The 15,354-nt window shown below is 36.4% G+C and overlaps 1 protein-coding gene across 13 annotated transcripts in view; it reads left to right on the top strand.

Moving 5' to 3' along the window:
- The window catches only part of NBEA (neurobeachin), a 530,623-nt gene that overhangs the window by 262,479 nt on the left and 252,790 nt on the right, over window positions 1-15,354 (top strand). For all 13 annotated transcript variants that reach the window (XM_068930067.1, XM_068930069.1, XM_068930074.1 and 10 more), the window contains one exon: window positions 3,579-3,640. In XM_068930067.1, coding sequence (XP_068786168.1) covers window positions 3,579-3,640 — 62 coding nt within the window. The remainder of the gene's footprint in view (window positions 1-3,578; window positions 3,641-15,354) is intronic.

Raw genomic sequence — 15,354 nt, 5'->3', positions numbered from 1 at the left:
CCTTTTTCATGCGAGGATGTGCCATCCGAGCTTGCTGTTGATTAGGTGGGATCTACAAAAAGTTATCAAGTGATGTAGAGACAAACAGAGAAAAGCCATCAATTTTAGGTCAAAGGATCATTCTATTCAACTTGTAATATAAGCAGGCTTTTTCACAGAATCTCAGAATGGTTTAGGTTGGAAGGGACCTCTGGAGATCATCTAGTCCAACCTCCCTGCTCAAGCAGGGACCTCTAGAGCATATTTCCCAGGATCACGTCCAGACGGGTTCTGAATATCTCCAGGAAAGGAGACTCCACTACCTCCCTGGGCAGCCTCTTCCAGTGCTCTGTTACTCTCACTGAAAAGAAGTTTTTTCTCATGTTCAGATGGAACTTCCTGTGGTTCAGTTTCTGCCCATTGCCTCTTGTCCTGTTGCTGGGCACCACTGAAAAGAGATTGGCCCCATCCTCTTGACACCCTCACTTCAGATACTTGTACACATTGATGAGATCCTCTCTCAGCCTTCTCTTCTCCAGCTCTCACAGTCTTTCTCCAGAGGAGAGGTGCTCCAGCCCTCTAATCATCTTGGTAGCCCTCCGCTGCACTCTTTCCAGGAGTGCCATGTCTCTCTTGGACTGGGGAGCCCAGAACTGGACAGAGGACTCCAGGTGAGGCCTCCCCAGGGCTGAGTAGAGGGACAGGGTCACCTCCCTCCACCTGCTGGCAACACTCTGCCTCATGCACCCCAGCATACCATTGGCCCTCCTGGCCACAAGGGCACACTGCTGGCTCATGTTAACTTGTTGTCCACCAGCACTCCCAGGTCCTTCTCGGCAGAGCTGCTTTCCAGCAGGTCAGCCCCCAGCCTGTACTGGTGCATGGGATTATTCCTGCCTAGGTGCAGGACCTTGCACTTGCCTTTGTTGAACTTCATGAGGTTCCTCTCCGCCCAGCTCTCCAGCCTGTCCAGGTCCCTCTGAATGGCAGCACAGTCTTCTGGTGGGTCAGCCACTCCTCCCCACTTTTGTATCATCAGCAAACTTGCTGAGGGTGCACTCTGTCCCTTCCTCCGGGTCATTGATGAATACGTTGAACAAGACTGGACCCAGGACTGACCCCTGTGGGACACCACTAGCTACAGGCCTCCAACTTGACTCTGGTGACACTGAGCACAACCCTCGGAGCTCTGCCATCCAGCCAGTTCTCAATCCACCTCACCGTCCACTCATCTAGCCCACACTTCCTGAGCTTACCTAGGAGGATGTGATGGGAGACAGTGTCAAAAGCCTTGCGGAAGTCCAGGGAGACAACATCCACTGCTCTCCCCTCATCTACCCAGCCAGTCATTCCGTCATAGAAGGCTATCAGGTTGGTCAAGCAGGATTTCCCTTTGGTGAATCCATGCTGACTACTCGTGATCACCTTCTTGTCCTCCACATGCTTAATGATGGCCTCCAGGATGAGCTGTTGCATCACCTTTCCAGGGCTGGAGGTGAGGCTGACAGGCCTGTAGTTCCCTGGCTCCTCCTTCTTACCCTTTTTGAAGACTGGGGTGACATTGGCTTTCTTTCTTTTTAAAAAGTTTGATATAGTATATAAACCATCTTATCATAAACAGAAAATTTTACACCAAGGTAATGATAAGTTCCTTCAAACAGAGAGTGCTGTTTTATTATGTGTACAGCATTTCTATCAATAAGACCAGATCATCATTGTTATCTAGATGATAATAGTGAGTACTTATCCTGTCTTTGTGACATTTCAGATGTGTTCATTTTGCTCCATGCTCCAAACCTTTTTCCCCATTATCTGAAACTATGCATATGCAATTATTGCTACCAAGTGTCTTTGAATGTTAAGAACTTTCAATGCAATGAATAAAGCCAGAAAATATACATTACGTTTTCTATTATTTTTGCAAACGTGTTAAAAATGCAGAGAAATTGCTGCTCATGCATAAGCCTTTTTATGTAGTTTAATTGGTTTGTCTTTATTTTTCACGACTGTGTATAATGCTTACTCTGGACACGTTTGTTCTTTTGATATATAATTAGAAGGTGAAGATATTTGCAAATTTAGAAGACCGTAGCTTGGGAATATGTTTCTAAGAAGAACTTTATTTTGCCTAAATCACGTTGTAAAAAACCTACAATCTCATTTTGAAAAAAGTGAGTGTTTAACAGAAAAGTTTTTTTTTCAGTTGTAGTTTTACAGAATGTGAGGTTTCGTAGTAGCACAGAGAACATTCTGTGGTAAAATATTTCATATATTCATGCTATCTGCATTGGCTTAGCTGTAGAGTTTGGTCTTCTGTTTAGGTTTTCTTTGTGAGCTTTGCGAACAGTTGAGGTAGCCTGCAGGTTGATAAGTATCCCATTAATCTTTTTGATCCTCTAGCACTTGAGCATGAGAATAGCTGATCAATTACAGCAATTGTCTCCCTAAATGAGCTTTTCACATCTGCCTCTTATTTCATTAGTTAACTGTCTACTCATATATCTGATAGAATGGAATCCTAGTGGCTTCTTACAGCTTGTTCTGTGTTACTGTACAATAAGGATGGGGTTGTTAGCAAAATGGGCACAAAAGGGTATTTATCCACTACCCGCAATAAATACACATGCTGTTGTGTAGGAGTGCTTTTGTCTCTAATCACTGTTTGTTGAAACCTACTTAAAGCACATCAGTTTGCTTTTCGGCTTCCTGCTTAGTCCTTAGTTGTAAGCTTTATATTTGTGTATTTATCATTTTTATAACACAAGCAAAATGTTTCCATGCCCTAAACCATCATATCAATGTGTTGCCTACATGTTTTTTGGAAACAGAACCTACCATATTTAAATTTAATGATAGAAAAGTAATTTCCTGCTTGTCTCTTTAGAATGCCTCTTTTATATGCATGGATATGATATCCCTTTCTCAGGAAGTAAATATGCATTTCCAAAGCTGTAAACAAGCATTAACAGTAGTGGTAATGTTATTCTGATTATTCGAATTAAGTACAAAACTGAGCAACAATTACATTGTTTAATTCAAGGTTTGTCTTAAGAAACAAACTGCAAATTATGAATTACAAATTTAATAAAAAAGTTTTCATATGAATGCATCTTTCATTAATAGTCAAACTTTCGATTACAAGAGAATCAGCTACCAGAAGAAAATGTAAATAATTTCTAAACAAAGGCCTCATTCTCTACCTGTTAATATCTGATCAGGTTATTCTAAAGAATTTACAGCATTTCATTTTCAAAGAGTGTTCTTTATATTTAGCATTTATGAAATTGCTTTGGACAACATTTTATTTGAGGGGGAGGGCTAAAAAGTGAACAGAGCTAAATCCCAAAAAGACTTACTTTAAAAACATTCTGGCCTGAATCTGGTGCAGATTATTCCAGGTGATTCTTTGATGCGTCCTGAAAGATTTAGGTGTGTTTGAATCTGAAGTTCTCAGGATATTTGTGCTTGAAACTTATTTCAGTGAGTTTGAGTGATGGAAAGTATACATTACAGAGATTTTTCGGAATTTCTAAAACCATGGAGGTATAATAACTAAATATTGGCAACCTGTTAAATTCACTTTTGACTATTTATTGCAGGTCTGGTTTGTATGAAGTCGAGTACTTCAGTGGTTGAACTTGTTATGCTGCTTTGTTCACAGGTAAGCCATTCTCTGGTTTTAACTGTATTAGCTTCTTTACCTAGTAATAGGTTACTGTCAACCCAAGAATTGGGTATTGCTTGTTTCATTCTTCCATTTCAGTATAGGAAAATACAAATTCATGTCATAAGGTGTATTTTTTTCATGTACTGCATAGTATCTCTATATCCATAGGATATACAAAAGATATATGCATTTATTTTTTGAAATATTGAAAAATGTACGTTATTGGGTTTTTCTGTGTATGAACTCTTTCTCAAGCCAGTTCTTATTCAGAAGACATGAATAGGATATCGTTTTCATAATTTTATGTTAAAATTGGTCTTTGAATTAGGAACTTTTAAAAACCTTACTTTGTGGTGATTTTATTACTTGTGGCATACATAGCACAGATTATTGCATATTTTATATAGGAATATAGGAACATGGTTTTAATAGCCCTCCAGAACCAGCAGATAGAGAGCATTTCTACTTTAAAAATGCTGTAGTTGTATTTTTTTAGCATAGCAGTAGTTATTTTGTGAAAAAACTGAAACAATTAAGATTTTGTATTTATATCACAATTAAAATAATCAAAACTAAAACATCTTACAGTGTTTTGATTGTTTACATCCTAATTTTAATTTAATTTCTTTTTACACAAATGTTATTATCTAATTTCATATATTTATAGCCTTTTACCTTAAACTGCCAGTAATAAGTTATCAACAGACATTTTAGAATTTTGCTCATTTTGTATAAGGCAAATAATTGCCTAACAGTTTCAGATAACTTCACAAATTTTTACACTTCTCTAAAGACTTAACAGTATATTACTTACCAGGTTCCCCACAGATTTAAAGTAGCACTTAAACTCATACCAAGTTAGTATATAAAATGCCCAGGATTCCTTGTTACGTTACTACCAAGAAAAAATACTTCTTTGTAGTTTTCTGTGACCATTCACTGAACATTGAAAATATACACCAAAACTCAATATATATACTGTATATTCAAACCCAATGAGTTTCTAGAGGTAATTAAAATGAAGATCTACTTTTCAGGAATTATCTGAAAATAAATAATTAACATTTTCAACTGAATTTGGGGGAGGGGGTTCCAACTTACCTGCTGTTTGGCAGTCCGTAGGTTGCATTTCTTCAAGCTTGTGCCATAAGGAAATCATTAGATGTTGTTTTCCTTTTTTTCCTTCCTTTTTTTTTTCTCTTTAGCCAAGATGGATATTGGTTAGGGAAAAGAAAAAGAAAAATACATCCCTGGCAGGAATCCTCAGTGGGGTTTGAACTTCAAACCTTCTCCTGCAGGGCACTTGAAAAATTTGTTACCTAACGGTTAAGTCCTGGGTTCCAGAAAAAATCCAAAAGAAGGCTTTTGAGCCTTATGTTCATGTCATGAAACTTTTGGGTTTTTTTTATAGGAGCTTTTGAAACCTTTACTTTAGGGAAGGAATAACTTACAATCCTTTCGTCCTTAGCCTTTGGTTTTACTGCAGTTCTCAGGAATAAAGTGGAATGTAGCATTAGGGTCTAGTGTCTTTGATGGCCTCATCATCTAATCATAGGTTTAACATTACTCATTTGCTGGCTCCAGGAATTCCTGCCATTAAGGGCCCTAGAGATGAAACTTTGCCTCAAATATTGATTGAAAGGAAGAGAGAGAAATTTAAGCTCCTTCTGCAATGTTTTTTCTTTAGACATCCCAGTAAAGCTATATAACAAATGTAGCTAAATCAATTTGTATTTTTATGACTCTTATGCAAGTTATTTATTGTTTCAAAATAGTCAGCTGACTATTTTTAAAATATGCTTCATTTTATAACTAAAATAATGTAAAGAAAGAGCCTAATCATTTTGAAATTTTGAACATTTATTCAGATTCTCTAATGTGTGTGTGGGAGAGAGCTCTTTTCCCTCTACCCAATTACTTGGAAAAACAGCAATTTTGAATTTTTATACGCCATCTGATATTTTAGAGTTGTTTCCTTATCTTCTAAATAAGGAAAAATTTGTATCCTGCTGCCTTTTTATTACCAAGTAATTAAGAAGCTAATGCTGTAACATTGTTCGTGGAATGATACTAAGTGTTTCTAGAGGAAATGGTCAATAGGGGGCTGTAGCAGTGCAAATTGCCTTTTCCTCCCCTCATCTTTACCAGCTGTAAACAAGTCGCTTTTGTAAATTGTATCTGCACAGGATATTGTATTTCATCCTATAGGTGTACCAAACAATCAGGCCTGCAGTTCCACTCATCTGCATGAAAAATTTAGATAAACTGTCTATTTCAGTTTTTAAAACTAATTGCCAAAAGAAAACACTAGATAAATGCCACAGAAGTACTACTAGAACATGATGTATAACATAGCTACAACAGAAAAGAATAGCAGATAGACAAAAAACATAATCCAGTGTATAACTAACAGAACTGGGAATTAGGAGATTAGGAGTTAGTGTCCTCAGGAAATGAGATTAACTCATTGCTATAAAAAAACGGACAGGACTTACCTGATCTTCTCCATAAGATGAGACGAGTACTGCAGAATGGAAAGACTATGTATACTGTGCTTTTTTAGTAAACCTAGTGTAACTAGGGCTTTTCTTCCTTACATGGGTAAATCTTTCATATTCAAATTGAATGACTTTTTGCAGATTATGTGGAGAAGTTTGAAATGTGTGTCATTCAAAAGATGGATGACGGTATTAAAAACCTTTGAAAAGTACAATTTTGTGTACGCAGAACCGAGTAACTTTAGACATTGAAAAGGAAAGGGAAATGCAAAGTTTGTTTTCCTTTCATTTGCTACAGCAAATTAGATGCTTTTATGCTCTTTATGTTGGAAATTCCATGTTAACGACTACAGATTAGCAAGGATGTCAGAATTTTTTTTCTTATCTGAGCTCCTGAATAAACTCAACATTGCCAGCGGCTCACGTCCAAGGTATGGTCTAAATTTACATGAAATATCACATTACAAATGTCTGAAGGTACATGTCATGGATAATTCAGTTCATATGGGCAGCCTTTTAGACTCTGAGGGATATGCAATCAAGTCTTTCCCCCCAAAGGAATTTGAAGTTTCTGTGAAAAATACATTTTAAGTTTTAAAGGAACTCCTGTAGGGATAGTGCATCATTTGTGAGCTTGAAGAAGAAGAAAAAGTTCTACTCTTTGTATTTTCAGAACATCTCTCATATTATAACGTGCTTCCCCTCGAAACATTTTTTTGTTTCTCCTAGGATCACCCATTTCATTAGACTAAAAATGAGATTAATTTGAGAGCTTCATTTTGTTTTTTGTATTTCCTATATAAACTAAAAGCATACATTCCTGAACTTGGAATGTTTTTTTCTGGGAAATTTATAATAAACATGTAATGATTTTCACCTTCCATAAGCCAGACATTTTCATTTGAAATTAGTACTTTTTAACATAAAATGGATGAAGATGTATTATGTTTGACAAGATCTGTGCTTGACTAGCTAGTCTGTGTTCCTTCATCTAGTTGTGCATGTCACAGCTGTGTTGCTGTTTTGCGTGGCAGGTTTTTTAAATAAACCATAGAATTAAAAAAGTACATTAATTTTTGCAGGGTGGTTCCTTGTCAAAAGCAGATTTCGTTTTCAATAAAGTTGTTATTAATTTTTTCCCCAAACACTGCAATAATTTATGATTAATTCCAGATCTTCTACAAGTTTTTCCCTTTGGAGATGCAACTTCTGCAGAAACTGAGTGATGTTATCCCAAAGGAGTCTTGTCATATACGACTTGTATTCGTCTATATCTTATCTATTGGCAGAGGGAATTTATTTTCTTAAACACCTTACTACTACACCTGTTCAAAAATGCAACTATTATAATGAATAAATGATTACTTTAGAAAGAAATGCTCTATTACTTGCAATTCTAGAATACATGGGGAATATCTGACAAATTTCAGAATTTAGTAGTTTTCAACACATCATTTATTCCATTAATTTCACCTCCCTCCACGTTTGATCAAGAAGTTTGATCAAGATCATAATTCAGGAATCTCCAAAGGAAATATCGAAACTAGAATGAAAATAGTCTGCTCCTGAATCAGTGTGTTGAGGAAAAGTATTTCTTTTAGATGCTATCCATTATAAATAAGCTTTTACAAAAAGACTGTTTTAGAAGTGAGGAAAAGGAATATCACATGTAACCAAGAACATATTTTACTTAAGACTGGCAATTAAAACCTGTTAAGGAGATTCTCAAATAAATGTTAATGCTCAAATGATCCTTCTTATAATTAAGCTATAGGTAGCTTCTGTAGATAGTTTATTTTTATGAAAAGCTATAGAACAGGAAGTGTCTTAGAGAACAAACTATACTAAGACTATATCCATAACTTTACATAACTTGCATAACTAATATGTAATTAATGGATAAAGTGGACTTTAGCTAAAGCCTTTCAAACTTTGGTTAACGGTGTTAGGTTCACAGATGAGTCATGTCCATTCAAATTGTCTTTTCTGTTAACCTGGAAAGTTAGAAAGTGCTTGGTTTGAATCCAGTCTCTCCCTGCATATCACAAACAGCCGTGCAGTACATACTTAGTCAAAAAGGATCTGTAAAAGATCTACTCCCATGCAGCACAGTCAATAGGACTCTCCAGGAGTTTGACACATGTAAAACTTAGTAGTTCTATAATATTTTCTGTCGCAATTGTAAAGTGCCAAAATGACAGGAAGAGGAGGATGGGAAATGAGTGCATTGCCATTTGTCCTTAGTGAATATGACAAGAAAAAATTTGAAACAGTATCAAGAAATTAATCCCACTCCAAGGAAAACGAAAATCTGGTGTCCCGTGACAGTCAGAGTTGAAAGGAAATTCTCACTGAGCAAATCTGGTGATCACTAGCTCTGAGAACATACACAAGACCCACCAACCAAGCACTGGGAAGATTTCAATACTAAATGCACTAGTATGCCTAAATGGGCATCCCCCACATCAAGGTATGGTGTATCTCTTGGGCTTCAAAGGCTGGCAGCTGCCCAACACAGAAATCAGGCAAAAATAGAAATCCCTTCCTGGTTCCTAATGCTGACCAGCAGAAGCTCTGAAACATGACGTTCATATAATAGAAACGCAGTGCATGCTTTTTGTTCTAAACGAATTATATTCAAGGGTCTCTAGAAAAGTTTTGGTAGGAGTTCTCCAGCTCTGCTGTACAGTGCCTTCTTATCAAGCACCATCCTAACAGGTGTCTTATCAGGCACCATCTTAAGACAGGTAAGCCTTCTTTCTATACTACACCCACACATATATGCCTACACTATGATTGTTGCAGTGATCCGTTTTTCCAGCATGACTTCACAAAGAGGCACTTCTGTACCAGTGCTGGCATTCAGCTGACCCCTCATAAGCCTCTTTAACTCACAAACACAACTGAAAACTAAACAGACTTTTTTTTCCCTGGTTTAATGGGTTAAGCTAGCAGAGGCCCAAGTCCAAAAACCACCAGAGCTATTCTAAGGGAAGGTTCAGGATTGCAGAGAAAAGCCAGAAAGAGCAGTTCACATTTTCGTGGCAGCAAACTGTAAATTCAGATCTTTGCCTCTAATGCCTCTAATATTTTTGACTTCAGTTTCGCTTATCTCTGATCAGATTGACACTAAGCAGAGTTAGCATTCCCTCTCTGTGCTTAGCTGCCTATTCCTCTTCACTCCCTTTCACCAGTATATGTAATGGTGGAAATAGTCACATCAGTTTACAGATGCAAATGAAAAGTAATCCCATAAAAATATTAATTTTCAACTGATTATACTTCTAGAGTAGCTGTGAAAGCAATAGCTCATAGCGAGTGGCAGGTAGGATAGCCGGGGCTCTGGAAGAGAAGGACCACCCCTCTTGCAATATCAGAATCTTGGATCAGGTTAAACTGATCATGAAACTGCACTCCTAGGCTTTTTTTTAACTCAGCAGATGTGTGGAACCGTGCCCGAGAGGAACACGATTATTTGAGTCTTATTGTCATTTAGCTTGACTTAATTGCAAGGAGGTTTAAGATGGATAAACATAAACTAATATCCACCTAACTGTTTGCTGTGGATGAAGTAAATCTATTGTTTAAAAATCAAGTTAAATTTAAATATTTCAACTTCCATCATACCCAAGCTCTAATAAGATTACAAGAAGGAAGGATGTAGGAAACATGCCCTTTTCTGGCTCCATCAGTGCCAGCTGAAAAGATCACTACCTTAGTTGCTTGTCATTCCTTCTTGTTTGGAAATTACTGCCCCCTGTTCTGTCATCAGGGTATCTCCTGAGATTCTCCCTAACATATTTCAGCTGAAATTAACGGAGTTAATATGCATGGTTGAAATAAGATTTACCTGACTGAGCTACTAGTTCAGAGGAGGTAGCAATCATTCATAGAGGATTGCCTTGTCAACTGGCACAGCCACAGCCAGAAATACACATACCTATTCACCCTAAGACTTCAGTCCTTTAAATATTTGAGCGTATGATTCATTTCATCATATAATACAAATTAATTAAATAAAAATCATTTGATTCAAGTTTAAGCATATACTTAGGTGTCTGCAGGATTGATTCTAAGTATATAATAAATGCTATCTGAAAGGAAACATGATAGTCGTTAATTTCTTTAAGGAAATATCAAGAAAAAGAGATGAATTTTGGCATTTGATGGGAAAAATAAGTTAAAACAAACAAACCAAAAAACCCACAGATTTTTGTACATGGGACAAAGTTCTAGAAAGGTACATGAGAACAATCTTGTCACCTAACTCCAAACTGCGGTTTTGTGACTTCGCTTTTTATCAGTCTAAGATTTGAAGTGCAATAAATCAAGTCTTTTTGGGTGAAACTGGCACTTTCTCTAATATTGTCAAATATTCTCTAATATTTGTATTTAGATAGAGGTCTAATGGTCTAGACAGAGAGACAAACCATTTCTTTTGTCCTTATCCATTATCAAATATGGCACAACATAAACATCTGCTTTACTTATGCTCTGGTGTTTATTTGGGGCTCCTCATAATCCACAACATGGCCTCTACAGAAATATTTTGATATACCCACTAAGTGTAATTACCAAAAGCAGAAGTGAATTCCAAATAATACAACAAAAATAGAAAATAGGCCTACCGGGGAAGTAGAAAACTCCTTTACCTTTAAATTTTCTAGTTCTGGATATTGAGTGATTTCTTCTGAAGGTTTCTCACTTGCTTTCTAGAATTCTGGCAGTTTTTCAAAGGGTGATCATTTTGCATCATCTTCTTAAGCTGAAGGGGTGTCAGAGAGTTTCCTTACGTTAATTTCTCGTCCATGTGTGGAATGTCTTCTAGCCCAGTCTCAGTCTTCATCTCTTCTCCATCTGCTTCTTATAATATTAGTTTCAAATGGAAACCATCAGTGTATTATTTTCAACTTGTTGGGCAATTTTGTTTTCTTGATTATTCTCAAAGATGTCTTTCGAGATCCCGGTCCACTCAAAAATGTACTTCTGTGTTTTGCCTTTAGTAACAAGAAGATTCTCTTCTCTCTCCAATATCTTATTTTTATTCTTGGATTATCATGGAACATCTGATGCTTTCGCTGGCAAGTCCTTGTCAAACAGTATTTCCAGTTACTACAATCAGTGAGATGCTGATCTGAACCTCCTCTAAGTATGTGCTAAAACAGGCCAGATCAGAAAACTGTAGGAATTACCTTCCCCATATCCTAATATGTCAAGGTGTCTTCCTCTGATTTCTCTATTAAGTTGCCTACAATTTAGAAAGATCTTAGATAGCCCAGAGGAAAACACTTAGAAAGCCAGGAGTCGACTAGTATTTTGTAAAGAGCTGAGAGAGAGGATGCAAGAGCTCATTAATACGCTATAGTTCATTGGTTTTCATTCTTCATATCATGGAGGCAATGTAAAGAATAGTTTTCAGAACAGCAGAGGGTCTTCACTGTATTGGTGTGTTTTGGAAAACTTCAGATTTGTTTTGCACTCCTGACATCAAAATGGTCAAATATTTAACTGCACTGGCTTTTAGCTTGATTATCCATATGGAGCAGCACAAGCTGTTAATGATAATTTTAAAATCTCTTAAGAACTACTTTTCCTATCATGAAGTAAACTTGAGAAGTTACGGAGATATTCCAGAATTTCTACAAAACAGTTAAGGTTAATATTATATGGCCAAAATAAATTTGCCCTTTTTTCTAGTGTTGTGGACAATGTAAATGTTTTTGCAATTTGGGTATTTTTTTCTCTTTTTGTTTCAAATACCAATGAAATGTTCCTCTGAGCGCATTTAACTTCATTTTGGAGAAAAATTGAGTAATTATTGCAGGTGATCTGAAGGGCAATGGGTCTGTACGTTTCCAAGAAAGAAGATTAACACATTACTCCAAGTCAAGATAACAAAGAAAAAAATAAGGCTTTAGCCGTGTGAAAGTGAAATCTAAAACTTTCTAAACTTTGCTGCATTTTTAAAGTCATGTTCACATAAATTGTGTTATGAAAGTTTCACATTCTTTTTCTGTTCTGTGATCTGGCCAGAAGCCCAGTGGATTCCAATACTGGAGATTTGCCTTCCAGGACAATGTCGTCAGTCATTCTGCAACTTCCTTATTATGGAAATAGTCATTTCTCAAAAAGGACGACCTATCATAGAATCCTAAAATTGACCTCAAATTTACTTAAAAGAGTAGACCAAAAATACATGTTATTTCTAATCTATCAGTAGAGTATAAGTGAGTGAATAGGGGTGGGGGGGAAGGGGAGGTGAACTAAAGGCAATAAAATTGGAATGCTTAGGTCTGATTCTTCATTCCAAACAGTAATGGGAGGTTTTAAGACTCCAATTTCCTTAGCTCAGTTCTCCTAGAAATGGAAGGAACAGTCCTATTAACCTTAAAACTGTACAATCTGCTTAAAATTTTATAAGGCTGTATCTTCAACTCAGTTCAATTTTCTGCTCCTGCCTACTTCTAATGATTTTTTTTGCCATACAGAAAAAATTCTTCAGTCTCATAACATTTCATCTGAATCTTTCCACTTAAACAAAGCAAATCAAATTATTGGTAATTTTAGGAAGCAACTTCACAACATGGAATTCAAACCCAAGGAAAAATACATGCATGTTGTGAGTTTACATTTCTGTAAAGTTTCCTCTGCCTTGTGCTAGTGAAAGGTTGAATGCATACAAGAATTTTCTCCAAACATATTCAAGGATCCAGAAACAAGAGAATCAATATTATAAAACTACATCTTTGTCAATAAATTATGATTAAAATACAGTAATTGAAGAACTGAAGTATTAACTGATTTCTTAATATCTAAGGCTAGAAAATTCAATAAGGATTCAATAAGACAAAAAGAAGGAAAAAATACTCAGGTAAGTGTAAGACATGGAGAAGAGAAGTTCCAGAGGACCTAAGATTGCTTAGGACTGTAACTGTTGTAGTGGAAGGAGAGTTGTAGGATGTAGGGTTACCATGAATCTGTCTCCTCGCTAACTGCAGTTTGTTGAAAAACTTGTGAATTTTGAAGCAATTTTAGACTTCCTTACAGAAATTGAAAAGGGTGAGAGCTCTCATATAGATTATGAAAACCCTAAGGATGACTATTCTTTCTTGTATAAAGATATTTCCTGTCAAATTAATTATTTAGTTTTAAATAGTATCACAAAATTTTTTAAAAAAGCTTTTCTTGCTCATCACCATGAATATAGATCTGAAAACAGATTGTAAACAAAGGTTGATTTGGAAAGAAATGCCATATAAATTGAAAAAGGGTTCTTAGCTTGCCATGCTTAGTTCTCTGGGTGTTTTTGTTCTTTCACTATTATTTTTTGTCTATGCAATTTTTCTGGTCTCAGTTTAACATGCTACACAAATCAGGAAGATTAAATTTGCAAATATTGTCAGGCCTTCATTTTATTGTAATAGAGGCTGGAGAATCTTAAAGAAATAAACTAGAAAAGTACAATCATATAGAAACCAGAAATTGTAAGAATATCAGACAATAATAAAATACAAATCATGGATTGAAAAAACAAAACTAAGTCTGAAGTAATATCTGTACTGAGTTATGGTTCATTATTTAGGAGTTTTAGCCTTTTACTGCCATCCTAGTTTTATTCGTCTCCTCTCCTCCTCTGCATGGACAGTTTCATAACTGGATTCACTCTGAACTTTCTGTCAGGGAATCTGTATTGGTACTTTCTGGATGCAGTGGTGCTTTTCAAGCAACAATATCAGAAGAGAGGAGGAGGATAAGTTAGGTCTGATTTTGTTTTGTTTCGTTTTGTTTTGTTTTGTCAGAATTCTAATCTTTTTGTATATTTTCTATGGAAATTTGCATAACAGTATTTAGCGCACACCCATACTGGACAGTAATTTAATTCAGTCTCTAAAGTTATAATGGTTAGTTATTGTGAAGAAAGACAATTTTGGATTTTCTTTCAACAACAATAAAATTAAAAATGAAATTTAATATCCTCCTCCTAATTTTAGTACAAAGAAGTGGTAAGTGTTGTTCTTCAGCATTGTATGTGTTAGACATTTTTCAAACATGTCTCTCTGCCTAAGTCTTCTATACTGTGCTTGTGATCAAGAGGAATTCCTCTTCCCCACTGCCCTAAGAAACGTGAGCGTTTTCCTAAGGGAAGAAAGGACAATCTACTGCTGTAGAAGAAATTTCCTGGTACAGACTTTTGGCAAAGGCTTCCGTTACTTCTGCATGTAGTTGGCATCAGCAATTTTGATGCACAGCAGAGTCTCACAGCTCTTGTTTTAAGGCTCAGAAGATGCAGGATACATGATATACCAAAATGTATTGTAGTGCAGTATTCAGGCAGTTAGCTGCTAATAACTAACTGTCCACACTATGATTCTACTTGCCTATAGCATAAATTTTCCAGGCACCCATCCCTGCATGCATTAATTTCAGTGAATGAGTTTAATGAAGAGTTTCTTACATCTTGAGGGCTATGCAGACTTTTTGTGGAAACTAAGACAATATAATCAAATTGCTTCGCGGTCTGTGAGCACATAGCTGCAAGTCTTAACCCAGTTCTTAAAATGCATGCAGTGATCTGAATTTGGATTGCAAAGGCAACTTTAATGATAGCATTTCCAATCCCTCCAAGTATTTCACTTTTTTAAAAAGTGAAGTGTTTGGCTCTTTAGAAAGAAACAAGGAAAAAAGAAAATCAGATATCTCTTCATAGGTTTAGTTAGCATCGCAGGATCATAAATCTGTTACAGTAAAATCTGCCTAAAATTGAGGAGAAATTGTAGCATTAATAATGTTATCTTATTTGTGGGTCAGCAATGGAGGGTTGGGGTATATAGTGAGTTCTTAGTGAAGCAACGCATGAATAAGGAGTCCTGGCTTCTTTGTGGCTCTGCACTGTTATTTTTTCCACTAGGTTTTGGTAGATAACAAACAGATGGAGTCTCACACACCTTTATCGCGAAGAACTAATTTGGCTAAATTGGTGAGATTTTCCACCTATGGAGACACAGGGAAAGATTCATTTGCTTCCACATCTGATGTCATTTGAGGCTGAGATATGTCACCTAAAATCCAGTTAGGTATTTTGGATGTCTTGAAGTGGCTGAGGCTTTTGCGTGAGACAGAAAGATCTGATAAAAGACTTGCAGGAATCCCTTGATCTCCTCCAGACACAGGTAGATAGGATAACTGAACGTGCTTAGATTGGCACTACAC

Source organism: Struthio camelus, chromosome 1 (assembly GCF_040807025.1).
Source record: "Struthio camelus isolate bStrCam1 chromosome 1, bStrCam1.hap1, whole genome shotgun sequence".
Classification (NCBI taxonomy): domain Eukaryota; kingdom Metazoa; phylum Chordata; class Aves; order Struthioniformes; family Struthionidae; genus Struthio; species Struthio camelus.
This window is presented reverse-complemented; position numbering and strand designations above follow the sequence as displayed.